This window comes from Daphnia pulicaria, chromosome 4 (assembly GCF_021234035.1).
Source record: "Daphnia pulicaria isolate SC F1-1A chromosome 4, SC_F0-13Bv2, whole genome shotgun sequence".
Classification (NCBI taxonomy): Eukaryota; Metazoa; Arthropoda; class Branchiopoda; order Diplostraca; family Daphniidae; genus Daphnia; species Daphnia pulicaria.
The window spans coordinates 3834832-3853715 of NC_060916.1; the positions used below are offsets into that span (position 1 = coordinate 3834832).

Consider the following 18884-nt stretch of genomic DNA (forward strand, 5'->3'; position numbering starts at 1 on the left):
TGCTTGTTTGTCTGTTTGACCCTCAAGGCTTTCTTTCTTGTAATCCCCCAAAACTACGTTCGGGTAGTTGAGTCAGGTTGAGTAGTCGACTGCTTTAAAGTTGACATTCACAAGTGATAGCGTAGATAGAATAATGAGCACGGTAATTCAATTAAAATAAGTTTTATAAAAAGCTCTTGTATCAATTTTTCGTTTTTAGGTTGTACTATACTCATATTTTCGAAGTTCGTGTTCATGGAGAGTGCGTATAGGTAAAAAACGTAAATAAATATATTTTTAAGATTAATTTACATGAAAGTATTTATTTAGCTCTAGAATTTAAAGAAATTGAATATGAATACAAAGCTGTTCATTTAGTGAAGGGAGGTGGTCAGCAGGTACTAAATTTTAAAATTATTAAATCATCACAATGTTCACAGTTAAACCCATATAAATAGCTAAAATACCTGGCATATTTTTATATGTATTTAGAATGCTGATGACTATAAAATCATAAACCCCATGGCTCAAGTTCCATCACTAACAATTGGGGACAAAGTTTTCACTCAGTCGGTAAGAGGGACACTATATTATGAATATGACACTATAGATACATAAGACCTTCCAGTTCAAATTTCAATGCATAATTTCTACTTCCATCTCCTGTACATTTAGGTAGCTATTTTGGAATATTTAGAAGAATCTTATCCTTTAAAACCCTTATTGCCAAAAGATGGTGTGATTAGATTCAAAGTGAGAGAAATATGTGAAATTATTGGTTCTGGGATTCAACCCTTACAGAATTTGGCTGTACTCAAACAATTTGAAGAATCTAAACAGAAAGATTGGGCTGCTAAGTGGATTTTCAAAGGACTCACTGGTAGGTGAAGATATTCATGAATACATCAATAAAAAAATTAATAAACTCTAAGAAATATGTTTGCAAAGTTTATATAAAAACACAATTTTTTATTACAGCATTAGAAAAAATATTAGAAACTTCCAGTGGAAATTATTGTGTTGGAGATGATGTTACAATGGCTGATTGTTGCCTTATCCCACAACTATACAATGCAAGGAGGTAAAGACTAAAGTTTCAATGATTCGTTTCATGTTCTCTTTTTCTCACGCTTCGTCTTAATAAGGTTTGATGTGGACGTGGCACAGTTTCCTAATATTGCTCGTGTGGAAAAGAATCTCGAAGTTCTTGAGCCTTTCGTAAAGGCTCACCCGAGCCGACAACCGGATTGCCCGCCTGAACTTTCAGCATGAAAATAAAACAAAAAATTTGATGTGAAATAGTCGGACTTCAGTCCATAGAATAACGATATAAAACGATGATTATAATTTGGTCGATGGGTTACGAATACGGGAGAATGAATTGCAATGGAACTTGTTATGCTGTACTGAAAAATAAACAAAATTTGTCATTATCACTTATCAGATATTTGCAATATTTATGTCTTGAAACTATAGAATAAATAGTGTATTCCTGTAAAACTGAAACCAGAAAAGCGCTAAATCCGGTTAAAATCTTTCAAAAAACCTGTTGAAAGTTGGTAAACAATCAGTCTGGCAACGTCCGATTCGTCGTCTGTTCGGTTCATACGAGTCGCGCTTGCAACTTGCAACTGCAATCTGTAACAAGAAGCATCACTTGCTCGTGTCAGTTCAATACAACAGTACCAAGTGACAGTCATAGACTCATATCTGTTAAAACCTTATTTAATTTTTTTTACAAGTGCTCATTTAAAAAGTAATCTAAAATGGATTCGGGAGGATTCGGTAAACCACAAAAACCTCCTAAAGTTGCCAAGGTTGTATTACTTAAATGTAAGAATGCTCTTGACATTACTTATATAACCTATTTCTCTTTAGGTTAAAAACAAAACACCGGCAGAAATTCAAATCACTGCTGAGCAGTTGCTTCGGGAAGCTAAGGAACGTGATCTTGAAATTGTTCCACCAGTAAGTGTTTCGGCAATAGATAATAACTTGAAGAACTGAAGTAAGAAATTTTCTATTTTTAGCCCCCTAAACAAAAAATTTCAGATCCCGATGAGTTAGCAGACTACCAGTACAAGAAACGCAAAACCTTTGAAGATGCTCTGCGGCGTAATCGTAATGTTATTACCAACTGGATCAAGTATGCTCAATGGGAAGAAAGCCAAAAAGAAATTCAAAGAGCCAGAAGTGTTTTTGAGCGTGCTCTTGATGTAGACCATCGTAACATTACCCTTTGGCTGAAGGTAATTCATTTTCATTTGTTAAATCTGTGAAATAATAAATATCTAATTTTTAAAAAATTTAGTATTCAGAAATGGAAATGAAAAATAAGCAAGTCAATCATGCCAGAAACTTGTGGGACCGTGCAGTTACAATTTTGCCTAGAGCAAATCAGTTTTGGTATAAATATACCTACATGGAGGAAATGCTGGCCAATATAGCTGGTTGTCGTCAAGTATTTGAAAGGTGGATGGAATGGCAGCCAGATGAACAAGCTTGGCAAACATACATCAATTTTGAATTAAGGTAAATAAATTAAGTAAATACTAACGTTACAGTTATCAACGTCCAATTTTTGTCCAATAACTAGGTATAAAGAATTAGATCGTGCTCGATCAATTTTTGAACGGTTTGTCTATGTGCACCCGGAAGTAAAAAATTGGATCAAGTATGCCAAGTTTGAAGAAAGGAACGGTTACATTATCGGTGCCCGCCAGGTGTATGAACGGTCGGTGGATTTTTATGGTGATGATCACATGGACGAAAGGCTTTTCATAGCCTTTTCCAAGTTTGAAGAGGGCCAAAAAGAACATGAACGAGCAACTGCTATTTACAAATTTGCTCTCGAACACATGTCAAAAGATAAAGCAGCAGAATTGTACAAAGCCTACACAATTCACCAGAAAAAATTTGGAGAGCGTGACGCTATAGAAGACGTTATTGTCAGTAAAAGAAAATTTCAGTATGAACAAGAAATTAAAGAAAATCCATCAAATTATGATGCATGGTTTGATTATTTACGCCTAATGGAAAGTGAAGGTATTTTGACTTACTATCAAATTTTTAAGGAATTTTTTCGAATGTGTATTGTATCTTTAGGTGACGCTGACGTTGAAGTAGTGCGAGATACATACGAAAGAGCTATTGCCAACATCCCGCTAGTAGCTGAGAAGTCCTTTTGGCGTCGTTACATCTATCTGTGGATTAACTATGCACTTTTCGAAGAACTGGAAGCCGAAGATTATGAAAAAACTCGACAGGTCTACGATTCATGTCTTAAGCTCATTCCGCATCGTAACTTCACATTCGCCAAAATGTGGCTCCTTTACGCCCATTTCGAAGTTCGACAGAAAAATCTGCAATTGGCGCGTAAAATTTTAGGTACTGCGATTGGTAAATGTCCAAAGGTAAATATGTTTCAGTATTTTTTCTTTCAAATATGAAATCTAATTAGAGGCCAGTCTATGAACCAGTTTTTAATAAATCTGGTTATTTATAGAACAAGTTGTTCCGTGGATATATTGATTTGGAGATCCAGCTGAGAGAATTTGACCGCTGCAGGACATTGTATGAAAAGTTCCTCCAAAACGGTCCAGAAAATTGCACCACTTGGATGAAATTCGCCGAACTAGAAACTTTACTGGGAGATGTGGATCGTGCTCGTGGCATTTACGAGCTTGCCATCAAGCAGCCTCTACTAGATATGCCAGAAATTCTTTGGAAGGTAAATTAAACTTTAAATATGTGCAAAGATCTCATTCCTAATGGAGTTGTGTTTGTTCTTCAGGCTTACATTGATTTTGAAATCGAACAAGAGGAGAACGATAAAGCCCGATCGTTATATGAGAGACTTCTAGAACGCACGCAGCACGTAAAAGTCTGGATGAGTTTTGCTCAATTTGAGCTCACTCTAGCAGCATCTCAGCAGGAGGACCCAAGTTTGCCAGTCGCAGCAGCTAGAGCAGTCTTCCAGCGTGCAAACAAGTTCGCATTTCTTTGCTTTGAACCATTAGCCCCCGTAAATTACCTTCTTAATTCCCCATTATGTTACTAGGTCGCTACGTTCTATAGCTCAGTCAGTCGGTCTTGAAGTGGCTACCAACAAAGAGGAGCGATTGATGTTGTTGGAGGCTTGGCAAGAATTCGAATATGAATATGGAGATGAGGGATCTCGCAATGCAGTTGTTAACTTGATGCCTAGACGTGTGAAGAAGAGGAGGCGGATCCAAACACAAGATGGGGTATGTGATAATATTTTGCGTTTAGATGCAAAATTTTGTGCGTTGCAATGTTTTTTTCTTTTCTTTTTTTTTAGACCGATGCTGGTTGGGAAGAGTATTTCGACTACATTTTCCCCGAGGATGAAGCTACTAAACCCAATCTTAAGCTCTTGGCTATGGCCAAAGCTTGGAAAATGGCAAAAGAATCCGCTCCATCAAACCAGGAAGAGGAACTACCCAAAAGCAATGCTCCATTGGCTGACACTGTGTTACCACCAGTGTCCTTGTCCACAGTCCCCGACGATCGCGATGATTCGAGTGAATCATCTAGTAGTGAATCTGAAAATAAGGATTAGCTACTACTGGAATAGAAAATACACTTTTTAAAAAATGATTTGAGTGTCATCGTACATATCAGTTTGAGTGTCTTATAAAATTAATTTTCCTTTTCAAATCGTTAACAATAAATTTGTTTCATTAAGTTCGCGCAAAGCTATAGTAACACTAGTAACGCTCTGACACTACTACAGCTCTGCTTTGTGGTTACTACGGATAAGAATCATTTTCGAAAACCCTACCAGAGCTATAGAATGCTATAGATAATACTATATACTATAGAGTATTCTATAGCTCTGACCCTACTGATAATAAATCGTTTAAATTTTCAGAAAAATAATTGAATTCCAATTTTAGGGAATCAATTGTCTATAGCAGTCTAGTTTCTTTATCCACGTCTCCACTTTTTCCGGCATTTCCGTTTTTTCGAATTTTTTATCCGCACTTCAATTATTACTATTTGGCAACAGCTTTGGGGTTCGGAAAAGGCGGCAAATCTTTCTCTTTCTGCAAAAAGCTTTCTGCTAGAGCTAGACTGCTTGATCCAATCAATGGTCGTGGCTATTGTTTTGTCTTTAGAAAGATTTTCTAGTTTACGAGCGTGACCAGTGCACCTAAAGTCCCCTCAAAAAAGGAGCTGTTGGTAGATGGCTATATTTTCGTTTAATTGTGAAAATGGTGTACCAAAATACTGGAAAGTATAGGGCAGATAAGAGCAGCAAAGAGAAAAGTGCAGGGTAATAGTAACTACATATATTTTTAAAATATAATATAGTAATATAAATTTTATGTTTTAGTGGGAAAGAAGATTTGGCTGAATCTCGCATAACAAGAGTAAATGAAAACAAAGCTATTGACGAGAAATATGGATTTTTCACACCTAAAGAATCAGGGGAAAAAATTGGATACCTTGTCAACATGCACACAGTATTACTCAATATATTGCCTCCATGTTTGATGTAATAAATCACATTTTATTTCTAGACTGAGATATTTGATGCTGCTCAACAGCTAATCAGTGCCGTTGATTACTATTTTGTGCAAGAGGATGGTTCACGTTTCAAAGCCTCACTTCCTTTCAAACCTTACTTTTACATTTTGCCAAAGAAAGAATGCATTCAAGAAGTTTCTAGCTTTCTTGGTAAAAAATATGCTGGAATCATTGCTAGTATAGAGCAGTGCTCTAAGGAGGACTTGGATTTGGTGAGCCATATCACATTAATCATATTTTTTTCTTTTCCAATTTGTTTTAATGGTTTTTATTTAATTTATCAGTCAAACCACTTGGTTGGTTTGAAGCAGACCTATTTGAAACTGTCATTTTTGTCTGTGACGGATCTGATGAAAGTGAGAAAAGAAATAATGCCTCACGCCCGGAAAAACAGCTCTCAAACTAATTCAGCTTATTCGGAAATGATGGCAAAGTTTCAAAACGAAGCAGCGCAAGAAGAATCAGACAAGAAAGTGGGAGATACAATGGATAACATCATAGACATTCGGTATTATAATTTAAGCATAAGCTTCCGTTCTCCAATTACATTTATTTTAAATTTAAATAGAGAATATGATGTTCCGTACCATATCCGCGTTTCAATTGACATGAACATTTGTGTTGGGTTGTGGTACGCAATTAAATTTAAAGGATCCGAAACAATTTCAATCACTCGCCGTGAAGATATCATCGATACCCCTGACACAATTGTACTAGCTTTTGATATCGAAACCACAAAATTACCCTTGAAGTTTCCTGATCCCGCAACTGATCAAATTTTTATGATTTCTTACATGATAGATGGACAGGTAGCCTATAACAAAAATTAAATTTGGGATTTGGTTTTTGTATTAACCTTTTTACATTTGCTCCTAGGGTTACTTGATAACTAACCGAGAGATTGTTGCAGCCGACGTTGAAGATTTTGAGTACACACCTAAACCTGAATTTGAAGGACCCTTTATCATTTTCAATGAGCCAAATGAAGTTTCCCTCATTCAGCGATTCCTGGACCATGTCATCGAAGTAAAGCCTCACATCATCGTCACTTACAACGGCGACTTCTTCGATTGGTCCTTTGTTGAAGCTCGTGCCACTTTCCATGACATGAATGTAGCTAAAATGACTGGCTGGGAGCGTGACAAGGAAGGTGTTTACAGTTGCCGCCCTTCGATTCATATGGATTGCTTCAATTGGGTTAAACGTGATTCCTACTTACCCGTTGGTTCACAAAACTTGAAAGCCGTAGCAAAGGCCAAGTTGCGCTACGATCCAGTGGAATTGGATCCAGAAGATATGTGCCGCATGGCAGCAGAACAGCCTCAAGTTATGGCCAATTATTCGGTTTCTGATGCTGTTGCCACGTATTATCTTTACATGAAATACGTTCATCCCTTCATCTTTGCTTTGTGTACCATCATTCCAATGGAGCCGGACGAAGTGTTGCGAAAGGGATCGGGCACATTGTGTGAATCACTTTTGATGGTAGAAGCCTTTCGTGCCAACATCATTTTCCCGAACAAACAAGTTTCTTTGCTTCAAAACTGGACTGATGACGGCCATCTTCTCGACACAGAAACCTATGTCGGTGGCCATGTCGAAGCTCTAGAGTCAGGTGTTTTCCGCTCAGACATCCCTTGTCGATTCCGATTAATCCCTCAAGCCTTTGATTCCCTTATTGAAGGAATTGAGCGTACCATTAAGCATGCAGTCGAAGAGGAAGAACACGTACGTATCTGAACAATTTCACTTCTTTCATGACAGATTTTTGCATAATATTAACATGGTTTTCTATCGATAGGTTCCTATTGAGGAGGTCACCAATCTGGATGAAGTTATAGACGACATAAAAGAAAAACTTTGCAGTCTTCGAGATGCACCAAACCGAATCGAGTTACCTGTAATTTATCACTTGGATGTCGGCGCTATGTATCCCAATATCATCTTGACAAATCGTCTCCAACCTTCGGCAATGGTAGACGAAAGCGTCTGTGCATCCTGTGATTTCAATCAGCCTGAAGCCCAGTGTCAACGTAACATGTCATGGATGTGGTAAGATCATTTTTTTAGCGGAAACTGACTGGCAACTAAATTTTAATGAGAATACTATTTTTTTAAATGATCATTTATTATTAGGCGTGGTGATTTCATGCCAGCTACTCGGGGTGAGTTTCAACGAATCCAGCAGCAGTTGGAAAATGAAAAGTTTCCACCTGTCATCCCTGGTATGCCTACACGAGCTTTCCATCAGCTTCCCCGCGAAGAGCAGTCGGCCAAAGAGAAGCAGCGTTTGTCCGAATACTGCCGCAAAGCATACAAGAAAGTTCGTGTAACGCGCACTGAAGAGAGACAACAAACAGTTTGTCAAAAGGTTCATAACTTTAACGTAGCGTTTCAATACCGATACTTAATAATCAATTGTTTTTGGAGTAGGAAAACAGCTTTTATGTTGACACCGTTCGAGCCTTCCGTGATCGACGATATGAATATAAAAATCTGAATAAGACTGCCAAGAAGCAAATCGCCGAAGCAATTGCGCTTGGGGATGCCGGAGAAATTAAATCGGCTAAAAATCGTGAAGTGCTTTACGATTCCCTACAGCTTGCTCACAAGTGTATTTTGAACTCCTTCTACGGTTACGTCATGCGAAAAGGCGCCCGTTGGCACAGTATGGAGATGGCTGGAATTGTGTGTCACACTGGCGCTGGCATTATCCGGAAAGCTCGAGAGCTAATCGAACAAGTTGGTCGACCGCTTGAACTGGACACAGATGGTATTTGGTGTATGTTACCGTCATCTTTTCCGGAAAACTACGTGATCAAGACCTCAAGTCTCAAGAAACCCAAGATTACGATATCCTATCCAGGTAATGGCTACAATCAAAGACAAAAACATTTCAATTGATTAATATTACGTGTCTTTAGGAGCTGTATTGAATGTGATGGTGAAAGATGCCTTTACAAACAACCAGTATCACGAGTTGGTGGACCCAGAAACTTTGAGCTACGTCCAGCGTGACGAAAACTCGATTTTTTTCGAAGTTGACGGTCCGTATCTAGCGATGATTTTACCTGCGTCGAAAGAAGAAGGCAAAAAGTTAAAGAAACGATACGCCGTTTTCAACTTTGACGGCAGTCTTGCCGAATTAAAAGGATTCGAAGTGAAACGTCGTGGAGAACTTCAGCTCATCAAGATTTTCCAATCGTCTGTGTTTGAAGCGTTTCTCAAAGGTAAGAGAACATTTGCCAAAGAAAAAAATATCTGAAATGTAATGAAATTGTTTTTGTTTTCAGGTGATACTCTGGAAACATGCTACCAGGCTGTGGCTAAAATTGCAGATTACTGGCTTGATGTGTTATATTCAAAAGCCGAAAACCTCCCTGATTCCGAGCTATTTGAGCTGATTACCGAGAATCGATCAATGTCACGTAAATTAGAAGAATATGGTGGTCAAAAATCAACATCCATCAGCACAGCTAAACGTTTGGCAGAATTTTTGGGTGATCAGATGGTAAAAGATGCTGGGTTAAGTTGTCGCTTCATCATTTCAAAGAAACCAGAAGGTATGCTAAGTTGTTACTGGACAACAAATGATGAGAACTTTTTACATTTCCATTGTTTGCAGGTGCCCCTGTTACGGACAGAGCTATTCCGTTGGCAATTTTTCAATCTGAGCCCAGTGTTAAACGCCATTATTTGAAAAAATGGTTAAAAGACAATTCCATGACGGATTTTGACATTCGCACAATTTTAGATTGGAATTATTACATCGAACGTCTTGGAGGTTGTATCCAAAAAATCATTACTATTCCTGCCGCCTTGCAAGGCGTGGCTAACCCTGTACCAAGGGTCCAACATCCGGATTGGCTTCACAAGCGAATGCTAGAAAAAAATGACGTTTTAAAGCAGCGACGGATCAATGAAATTTTTAAGGTGCGAGCGATTTAATTTAAGTCACAAAAGAAATGTTTAAATGAATCGTTGAATTAAGTGAATAATGAGATTAAGCCAAAAACGTTTCGCGGCAAAGATTTTTTTACCATTATAATAATTTTTATTTCAGGTGTCCATCAAGCCAGTTGGTGGCGATTCCAACTCACAAGATTTGGGAGAAGTGGGTGACATAGAAGATTTGGGTGGAAGCAAAAATACCGAAAACAATCGACCAACTGTGACTTCGAAAAGGAAACGAGGCACCAGCGAGTCAGCTAATGAATTGGATAAGAATTGGCGAGAAATCCTCGGTCCTCCACCACCGATGGGTAAACCTGGAGAAGAGCGTGAAATTTGGATTCGCTATCACAAAAAGAAGTGGGCTATTCAGTTGAAACAGCGAGCAGCCCGTCGAGGTAGAGAACAAAACAGCAACACTGGATCAGCTTCCGTCTCAACTTTTGGAGGAAATTCTGGAGCTGGAGTTTTAAGAACCAATTTGGGTGGATTCTTGCGACGTGCGCAACAAACCCTTTTGTCATCCATGTGGCAAATTTTGCAGGTGATGGAAACATCACAGCCGGGCATGTTTCGATTGTGGGCGTTGGTTGGAAACGAACTTCATCAAATTCGGTTAACTGTGCCGCGTATTTTTTATTTGAATAAGAAGAAACCTTTGGAAAAAGAAGCTAGTAGTGAGTCAGCTGTCTGGCGAAAAGTTAATCGGATACTTCCTCGCTCTCACCGTGTCTATAATCTGTACGAATACAGGTAAATAGTAAAATTATAATTCTCACTCAAATAAGTATTAATCTATTTACTCTTTATATGATATTCAGCGTTCCCGAAGAAGTTTACCAGCAAAATTTCAATCAGTTAATGGCTGATCTGTCCACTTCAGACAACGCTGGAATTTATGAAACCCAGGTTTGAAAACGCACTTGTTTGAGTTCCAACGAAAAAAATTTGTTTAATTTTCACGTTTTTTTTTCCAGGTGCCACTTGATTTTCGTGTGCTAGTCCAGCTCGGATGTGTTTGTGCCGTCGATCGGAGTCAGCGTTACACACCCACCGGAGATACCGAAAGTTTCAGCCTGTCGCAGTTGTCGTTCAAAACGTTGGCGCACCATCCGTATTTAGAATCGGGAATTGAAACACTCAAGTATCTATACATCTACCATTACAAAAGTGGAAATAAAGTCATGTTGGTGCTATTTTCTCCACCAGCCAAAAAGGTCAGTATTAAAAAAATAATAATAGCGACAGTTTTTTTTTTTGTTTATCTATCTATTGATTTATTTTTACTTCTTAGGTCAATTTTTTTGTCGTTGACACTGTGCGGACCAACCAAATGCCGAATTTAGTTAATCTTTATAATGAGGAGCGGCTTAAAAAGCTATCGCAGGTATGCTATTCATATATCGTAATTTGTGTTATTATTTTAACTTCCACTTTCACGATTAGGCTGACGTTGTCGAGAGTTCCGTGCCCGCTAGGGATTATTCATTTTCAATTCAAGTGGAGACAGATATTCGCCAAGTCTATCGTCAAATGAATCGTTTACTGCAAACGTACAAAGATGAGAAACGAGGACCAACTTTTGTGGCTATTCAGTCTCCCCAAGATCTTCATGCGACTGCATCGCAAATTCAAACACTTAACGAATTCCCGCTAGTTCCCATCCATAGTACTGATCCCGACGGATTATACAATGTGCTCGACTGGCAGAGAGTGGGCTCAAAAGTTTGCTTGCGTCATTTCCTGCGTTTACGCACTGTCCTCGACGCTAATCTGGAACAGTGTCGCTACTTCCACATTCCTATTGGAAATTTGCCCTCCGATGCCAATCTTTTCGGTGCCGACCTCTTCTTCGCCCGCCATTTAATTCGAAATAATTGTATTCTTTGGTGTTCACCGACTGAAAGACCTGATCTGGGTGGCAAAGAGGCTGATGACAATCGGCTTGTAACGGAAATTGAAGATGCCACAACTACACTAGTCGTCAACAACCCCGGAGTATACACCAATGTCTGTGTCGAGATGGACGTGGATGCGTTAGCCGTTACTACTCTACTTCAGTCACATCAAGTCTTGGACGTTGAAGGCACAAGCTCAAGCACTGCTTTCGATGTTCCCCAAGTATCGCTAAAGGTGGGTTATTGAATTTTTTATTTTTTAAATATTGCTCTCTTTCATTTAAAATATTTTTTAGGACATGCTCAATGATAATCATACTGCAGAACTTAGCAGTTACAGCGAATCAGCCATGTGCGTGACAGTCTTTCGAGTTCTCAAGTCAGTAGTAGCATCTTGGCTTCGAGATATTTCCGTACATCGCAATGTCTTCGCTGACTTTCAAGGTAAACGTATTTGTCACAAATTTATAATGTACAACATCAATAAAATGGCAACTTCTTTTTCCAACAGTTATCCACTTCTACAGATGGCTGCGCAGCCCCACTGCCTTGCTCTATGTAAGCATGCTTATTATCTATGTATTAATATCTAAATAACATCTGAATTATATCAGGACCCTGCATTGCGCCGTATGCTGCAAAACCTCATGCGCAAGTACTTTGTTCAACTGTTGGCCGAATTTCAAAGACTTGGAGCAACGGTCGTCTACGCCGATTTCGGCCGTATCGTTCTAGGCACTAAAAAGCGACGCATTCCTGACGCTTTGTCATATGTTAGCTTTGTTTGTGCAAGTTTACATCAGAAAGAACTTTTTCGCAGTCTCGAACTCAACGTTCAACATTGTTGGCAGCTACTCGTGTGGCTCGATCCTGCCAATTACGGCGGAGTAAAAGGAAAATCGGATTCAGAAAAGGAAAATGAAGGTTGGTTATTAATATTGGTTTTATTGTGTCGACGAGACAATTCGCATTGATCGTAATTTTTCCCTTTTCAGAAAATAACGAAGACCGCAGTTTTGTCGAGGACGAAGAAGAAGAAAGCACTGCTGTCGAAATGAACTGGGATGTTGTTAAATACTTCCCCGAAGAGCCGCCCTGTCAAGAATATTTCAACACTGTGATTGCCACTTATATTTCGGCCATTCACGACCACTTGGCCGAAACATACGGTGATCGCATACCCGGTGCAACTCCAGTGCGACGAATCCGTTCTTCACAAACGCAGCGTAGTAAAGTTGGCCCTACTCCAGATTCGCTTAAAGAATTCACGCGTGAGCTGGTTGACCAGGAAATCGCCCAGCATTTGTTCCGCGTTGTTCAAAAACTTCACAAACAGCTTCAAGGACACCACGGAACCGAAAATGGATTGAGCAATCCTTCTCTTGAATTCGTTAAAGCTGTTTGTCGCGTGTTTCAGCTGGATGTCAACATTGTCGATGAAGTCACTCGACTGAGAAGGAATCTCCTCAAACTTATTGGAGTAGGGGAATTCAGTCAAGAAGCTGATTGGAAGGATTCGTGCCTGTCATACGTTTTACCCGAAGTTATCTGTCCTACCTGCAATCATTGCCGAGATATTGATTTATGCAGAGATCCGCACGAGTCAGAAGATCGTGGAATGTAAGTTTGTCTTAAATAATAGGAAAATAGTTTTGTTTTCAACTTAACATGTATACATTTTTAAAGACCTACGTGGCAATGTCCGCTTTGTAAATCGAGCTATGACAGTAGCGAGATTGAATCTATGCTGCTGGATGTCGTCAACCGCAAAACCATGAGCTTTGTATTGCAGGATCTACAGTGCAAGAAGTGTAAACAGGTACGTTGCTGATTTCTTCGATTTTGTATTTACATCATTTAATGTGACAAATTCCAAAATTTAGATAAAACGAGAAAACTTATCTCAGTTTTGCTCGTGCGCCGGCGAATTTCAGCTATTACAATCTTCTACGGGCTTGTTGCAGACTTTGTCGATTTTTGAGCGCGTCAGCAAGAAATTTGGTCTCACGCTACTTCATGAAACCGTAGAGCAATTGTTGAAAATGAATCAAAAGTCGATCAAGTAAAAGTAAACGTGGTTCTTTATTTATGTAAAAAAAAGGCATTCCGTAAATTACAAGATTTGGAAAAAATCTGATTGTTCAGTGGCATTTATTTTATCCTTCGCATTTTATTTTGAGAGTTCGGTGTTATCTTCCGGCTAAGATCGGTCAACCAATCCAACTTTTTTCTCTTTGTGCTTGAACGGATTTTACTGTGGGGTGAAACACCGTCAGCCACGTAGTTGGGAAGATCTCTAGTAGGTGAAGAATAATCTGTCCGGTCCATTTCAAGTCGACGAGAAGCGGCGGCTCGGTTGATATTGCTATTATTCCCACTTTGGTTTGGAGTCAGCTCGTTGATACTTGTTAATGGTGACAGTACAATTCGTGGCGTGCCGATTAACAATTGTTCATTTGATGAACGGCTGCTGTTGGCGAGGATATCAGGAGTTCGATCCAGCATACGAGTATTTTGATTAACCTTTAGGATAGACTTTGGGGTTTTGCATCCTAAAGCTGGCACTACATTGACTTTCTTTTTAATCCTAACCAAAGCTTCTTCGCAAGATTTCGGAATAGGAGTTTGAGCATCAAGTTTATAAGCATGTCCTCTTATCTCTCTGATATTGTCCGCATCGTTGGTTTCTTCAGTGGTGTTAATCCTCCAAATTCGGTGACGAACGTCATCAGCACATGTTAAAACCTAAAAATATAACAATTGAAGTTGAATTCATCTTACACAAAAATAAGTCGGCATACTTTTGGAACATTGTTAGAAGACCAAGCGACGCACGTAACTTCCGCACCATGACCATCTAGCTTGAGGAGTGGCCGAGGACCTGCGCCGACTTTCCAGACGTATGCGTGATCGTCACTGGATCCACTAATTAGGTATTTGCCATCCCCGCTTAAACAGGATTTGATGTAAAATGAGTGCTGTTCATGCCCGCCATAAACACCAACTACAGGAATAAACCCCCAAAAAATAAATAAGAATAATTTGACAATTTGACAGGATTCAGTTTCTTACCTGGATTTTCATCATAAGATGCAACATTAAATTCGTAAATAACATCGTCCATTGCAGCGGCGTATAAGAGAGTTTTTCCAGGGTCTAAGGAAAGACTGGCTATTCCGCTTCGACATGTGAGCCATCCATAGGGAATTGATGTCTTAGGTAACGGATCACCTTTGTAAACTATAAAAAAGTCATTTTTACATTTGTTGGTGTGACAACATTAAATAATTAGCAATATAATTTACCTGTATAATTTTTCCTGAGGTCCCAAACATGAATGTTTCTAAATATATTTGAAAATGTAAATAAATTATCTAACACACCAGAACTGTTTTAGTCTAAAAGTACTATACCCATCTGCTGCTCCTGCACTCAAAAGAGTATAATCATTCTGGAACAGGACAGAAGTAACACTGCTAACACCACTAGTGCTGGGAGTAGTCCTCTTTTTAGTACGTGATGTCTTTACCTCTGTAAAAGCTGAACAAACAATAAAAATAATTATAAAATCAAGATTACAACAGGCATAAAAGTTTACCTTGAACAGGATGGGCATTTTTAATAACATTTTCAGCTTTTAAATGAATACTGCCCCGTGTATCCCAAACCATTATAGCACCATCACGAGAACCACTAGCAAAGAGAGCTAAATAACAATGGATTAGTAATCACTAGAACTAAAAAGACTAATTCAATAAAACTTACATGAATTGGTTGGGGAAAAATCAACAGACTTTATGCTAGCAGTATGGCCTCGAAAGATGGAAATGGGACTAATTGAGCTTCTGCCAATGTCAAAGAGTATTGAGGTCTGGTCACCACTAGCAGTAACTATTTGCCAAGATGAAGGGGCCCAACAAAGATCAAATATTGCATTTTCATGTGCCTGGGTACCATGAACAGGTCTTGCTTTTCCAACGACATTGGTGTCTTGAAATGCAATTTTTCCATCTTCATTGGCAAGGGCCACTATGTGTTCAAAGCCAGGTGACTGAGAAAATTTACAAGCATACAGTAAATCAGAACTTGGAGCAGAATTTGAGGTTGAGAAAATCCCAGGGTATTCATCATCCTGATGACACTGAAGCTTGGTTAAAAGGAAATCAATCGAAAATTCCTCTTTTCCTGAAAGATAAGAGGAAACTTGAAACACGTAAAAATTTTTGATTTCCGTGACTTTTCCTACCTGTTGAACTTCCATATTGTCGATTGATAAGAGAAGAAATCATTTTTTAACGTTAAAAAGTTTGCAATGATAAAAAATAAAAATAAAACAAAATAATGTACGCGTGCTTCGTAACATTAATTGAATGGATTCTATTTTCTTTAACTACCTCTACTCTGAAAACAGCGCGAAAATAATACTGAAGAATGAAAGACATCACAAGTGAACGTTGCCAGATAAAAAATACCATTCTGATTCCGAAAATTCGAATGCTCGAAAAATCCAGAGCTGTAGACTCCGCCTCGAGTGAAAAACATCTATACAAAAACAATCATGGAACAATTACCAATTCGGCAATTCTTGTCCAAATTTTTTTTCGATAAAAAAAAACTGGCAATTTCGGACGTTTTAGCCAAGTCTATTGTATTCCCTTCTATTTTGAACAGTCGTTGAATTATTCATTCGAGTGTTGATCTAAATACAATCATCTGGATGAAGTAATCTTAACAAACTTATTCTATCTATTCACTTGTGTTTTATGCTGCCAGAAAGATTTGATAAATGACTGCTCCTATTCCAACAATCTTAAACAGATTAAGTTCAGTTTTTCAACAGTTGCTGCTGACCCGTGAGAGCATCGGCGTGACTTTTAAGTTCCTGCCAAGCAAAAACTATGTCGCGTGATTCGGTGTAACGAGAACAAACAGCCATTCGAAGAACGAATTGTCCACGAAGCTTAGCCGGCACCATGTGTATCCTTCCCGCATCGTTGATTATTTTTAGTAATGTTTCGTTCAAACTATTTTCTCCCTATGAGTGCACATAATTGATTGAATAACAATTATTTGTCTAAATCGATTTCTTAGGTCCAATACCTTCATCCGGAAGCAAACAAGACCCAAGGCAGGAGGAACTGGAACCTCAAAGCGATCGTCGTTGACCACCAGTTGGTGGAATTCACAGGCCAGTTTGACCTGACGGCGAATGTGAGCTCGCAGTCCCTCTGCGCCGTAAGTACGCATCACAAACCAGAGTTTCAGTGAACGAAATCGCCTCCCGAAGGGAATTTGCCAATGCTGCATGATAACGCATAGGTGTAAACTTTCTTTCGATCTACTGTATAGGCATAAAATTGATTATAATCTCTACCCGGTAATCCGGTGATTGTCCCTGTCGATCACTTTTCAAGTAGAGAGGATCGATTTTAAAAGGGTCTACCACATCATTTGCATTTTTCAACCTATCAGTAACAATTGATATTATGTCATAGTAGTCTCTTAAAATTTGTGTTTGAACTCTAGCCTAGTTTATTACCACATAGCAGAGCAGTCAAAATTGACTAAAAGCCATTTGTGCGGGTTGAAGTTAAACGAATCGGCCAACTCTAAACCATTCAAATGGTGGCGGTATTCATCGCAAATGAAAGCTGAGCCTGTACAGTTAGAAAAATGTTGAAGAGATTAAACTAGAATTTTTATTAGATTTTTACCAGCATAGGCGGCATCAACGTGTAGCCAAATGTTTTCAAACTGATGACAGACTGGGCCGATCTCGGACAGGTCGTCGAAAGCGCAAGAAGGTGTTGTACCCAAAGTTGCCGTAACCTACGTTTCCACATATTTCTGTGTTTTTTATTTAATTATTTTCATTAGGTTGAATGTCGTATACAAAGAACGGGATTAATCCTTTAGCTCTATCTTCTTCCATTGCCAATTTCAGAGTTTCTCCTCGCAGACGGAAAAGTTCGTCGCTCTGAAGAAGACGAACCCGAACGCCGGCCAGAATTCCAGCTCTTTCCACCGAAGAATGCGATTGATCTAGAAGATACGCGTGTTTAACAATGATAGATATCATACTGAACTACAGCAAAAAAACATTTTGAATACCTGAAGAGTAAGCAAGCAATCGACCGACAATTTGGCTTTCATCGACTTCTGGATCCATTGCTTTCAAACAATTGATGGCCTTCGCTTTTGCTGCCAAGAGAGCCACAAGGGTTGCCTCACTAGCCGTTCCCTTTGGAAAAAATTAAATTACTTTAAATAACTTTAAAGCGCTTTAAAGTTATAGTAAAAGGAACTAGGATTACTTGAATCACGCCGCCTCCGGTCCCTCCCGAACAGGCGAGAAATTGAGAAGGAATACCGAGTAGTTGTCCCAACCAGTCCATCATGACAACTTCTAGGTCAGTACAAGCAGGACCCGCAATCTGTTCCCCGTTATTTCAGTATTACATTAAAACTTTTATTAAATAATTAACGGATAAATTGAATTGAATGTTGGTTACCCAAGAAAAGCCAAGGCAACCAATAGCGTCACTCAAAATATCAGCTAAAATAGCCGGCCAAGAATTGCCAGTAGGATAATAGGCGTGGAAATGAGGAGAGTGCCAGTGAGTTACCTAAAAACAAAATATGTTACAAGTAAAATATCTCATCTATTTAATCAGTGATTAATTAGCCTACCCCAGGCATAATAACTCGTTCAACATCTTGGAAAATTGCTTGCCATGGCTCCCCTTGTTCTGGTGCGGTTGCGGGTATCATATCCCGAATGTAGCCGGGTTGGACCGTCGGTAGGACACGCCTACATGATAATATTTCATCAACGACACAAGCCCACGTATTATTCTTTTCCTACTTCATTATTGCATATTAAGCTCGCCAATAATTCAGCCCAAAAGAGATCCCCAGTTAATTGGACAATGAATCAGACTGTCTTATTTCATTAGTTTCATCAACACACTAGAGGGGGAGATGAAAAAATATAATAAGGGAAGGCGGGACTCTTCCCCTACTCCTTTTGCCACAGACGTGAATATAACACTTGCTTCCCTTGAGAAATGTACATCACCATATCATATTTCATACTTATTCTGCTAGTGAGACCGCGTGATTCCTCTAATCAACAAAAATGCGACTAACCTGCTGCGGATATTTTCCAGATAGTCGATGATGAAGTCAATCATCTCGTGAGCAGCGGAGCGAAACTGTTGCGCATCCATTTTTCAAGTAAACAACAAAAAAACAACTAGTAATTGATTTCAAATTCGAATAGATACAGGCCCGAGACGATGTTGTCGTGAAAGGGAGAAAGTGCCGAGCTTAGTGATGGCGATATGCGGATATGCCAATATATCTCTTATCTCTAGAAACTATTAAAACGTCATCTAGTGATAATAAAATGAACCACCAAATAGAAAGCAACTGTTTTTTACATAGATACGTCTATATAATATAGATACCGATATCGATATATCTGAAGTCTGCAACAGACGA

General features: G+C 39.0%; 5 protein-coding genes across 7 annotated transcripts; 3 read left to right on the top strand and 2 right to left on the bottom strand.

Annotated features, from left to right (window-relative positions):
- Positions 1 to 1419, top strand: LOC124336802 (probable maleylacetoacetate isomerase 2). The gene is made up of 7 exons (XM_046790604.1): positions 1 to 142; positions 200 to 251; positions 310 to 377; positions 472 to 552; positions 655 to 859; positions 958 to 1060; positions 1125 to 1419. The coding sequence occupies exons 1-7, from the start codon at positions 134 to 136 to the stop codon at positions 1249 to 1251; spliced, it is 645 nt and encodes a 214-aa protein (XP_046646560.1). The 5' UTR covers positions 1 to 133; the 3' UTR covers positions 1252 to 1419.
- A 156-nt stretch (positions 1420 to 1575) lies between these two features.
- On the top strand, positions 1576 to 4599 carry LOC124336801 (crooked neck-like protein 1). Its single transcript, XM_046790602.1, has 10 exons — positions 1576 to 1796; positions 1858 to 1947; positions 2010 to 2228; positions 2291 to 2511; positions 2576 to 3024; positions 3085 to 3392; positions 3485 to 3709; positions 3773 to 3969; positions 4040 to 4226; positions 4301 to 4599. Exons 1-10 carry the CDS (start codon positions 1746 to 1748, stop codon positions 4559 to 4561), a joined length of 2208 nt encoding a protein of 735 aa, XP_046646558.1. The 5' UTR covers positions 1576 to 1745; the 3' UTR covers positions 4562 to 4599.
- Positions 4600 to 5080: 481 nt separating this feature from the next.
- Positions 5081 to 13541, top strand: LOC124337569 (DNA polymerase epsilon catalytic subunit A-like). Its single transcript, XM_046791598.1, has 23 exons — positions 5081 to 5278; positions 5339 to 5468; positions 5526 to 5744; positions 5817 to 6040; positions 6101 to 6341; positions 6409 to 7260; positions 7334 to 7584; positions 7669 to 7903; positions 7966 to 8398; positions 8457 to 8762; positions 8826 to 9095; positions 9158 to 9465; positions 9596 to 10236; positions 10305 to 10392; positions 10461 to 10700; positions 10778 to 10870; positions 10930 to 11616; positions 11678 to 11825; positions 11893 to 11939; positions 11996 to 12305; positions 12377 to 13001; positions 13068 to 13200; positions 13265 to 13541. Exons 1-23 carry the CDS (start codon positions 5217 to 5219, stop codon positions 13445 to 13447), a joined length of 6726 nt encoding a protein of 2241 aa, XP_046647554.1. The 5' UTR covers positions 5081 to 5216; the 3' UTR covers positions 13448 to 13541.
- Positions 13445 to 15770, bottom strand: LOC124337570 (protein lethal(2)denticleless-like). 3 transcript variants are annotated; one of them, XM_046791601.1, is made up of 9 exons: positions 15628 to 15770; positions 15455 to 15566; positions 15147 to 15371; positions 14980 to 15087; positions 14795 to 14921; positions 14687 to 14724; positions 14454 to 14621; positions 14183 to 14385; positions 13445 to 14126 (listed from the first exon to the last, which is right to left on the bottom strand). In XM_046791601.1, the coding sequence occupies exons 2-9, from the start codon at positions 15510 to 15512 to the stop codon at positions 13533 to 13535; spliced, it is 1521 nt and encodes a 506-aa protein (XP_046647557.1). In that variant the 5' UTR covers positions 15513 to 15566; positions 15628 to 15770; the 3' UTR covers positions 13445 to 13532. The 3 variants fall into 3 exon arrangements, with proteins under 3 accessions (XP_046647557.1, XP_046647556.1, XP_046647558.1); XM_046791602.1 differs by having other exon boundaries at positions 13966 to 14126; positions 14183 to 14206; positions 14253 to 14385; positions 15147 to 15566; XM_046791600.1 differs by having other exon boundaries at positions 15147 to 15566.
- Positions 15627 to 18738, bottom strand: LOC124337572 (aromatic-L-amino-acid decarboxylase-like). The gene is made up of 11 exons (XM_046791603.1): positions 18531 to 18738; positions 18072 to 18192; positions 17894 to 18007; positions 17696 to 17815; positions 17493 to 17622; positions 17275 to 17423; positions 17096 to 17210; positions 16921 to 17038; positions 16756 to 16846; positions 16482 to 16682; positions 15627 to 16416 (listed from the first exon to the last, which is right to left on the bottom strand). The coding sequence occupies exons 1-11, from the start codon at positions 18608 to 18610 to the stop codon at positions 16207 to 16209; spliced, it is 1449 nt and encodes a 482-aa protein (XP_046647559.1). The 5' UTR covers positions 18611 to 18738; the 3' UTR covers positions 15627 to 16206.
- Between the last annotated feature and the right edge of the window lie 146 nt (positions 18739 to 18884).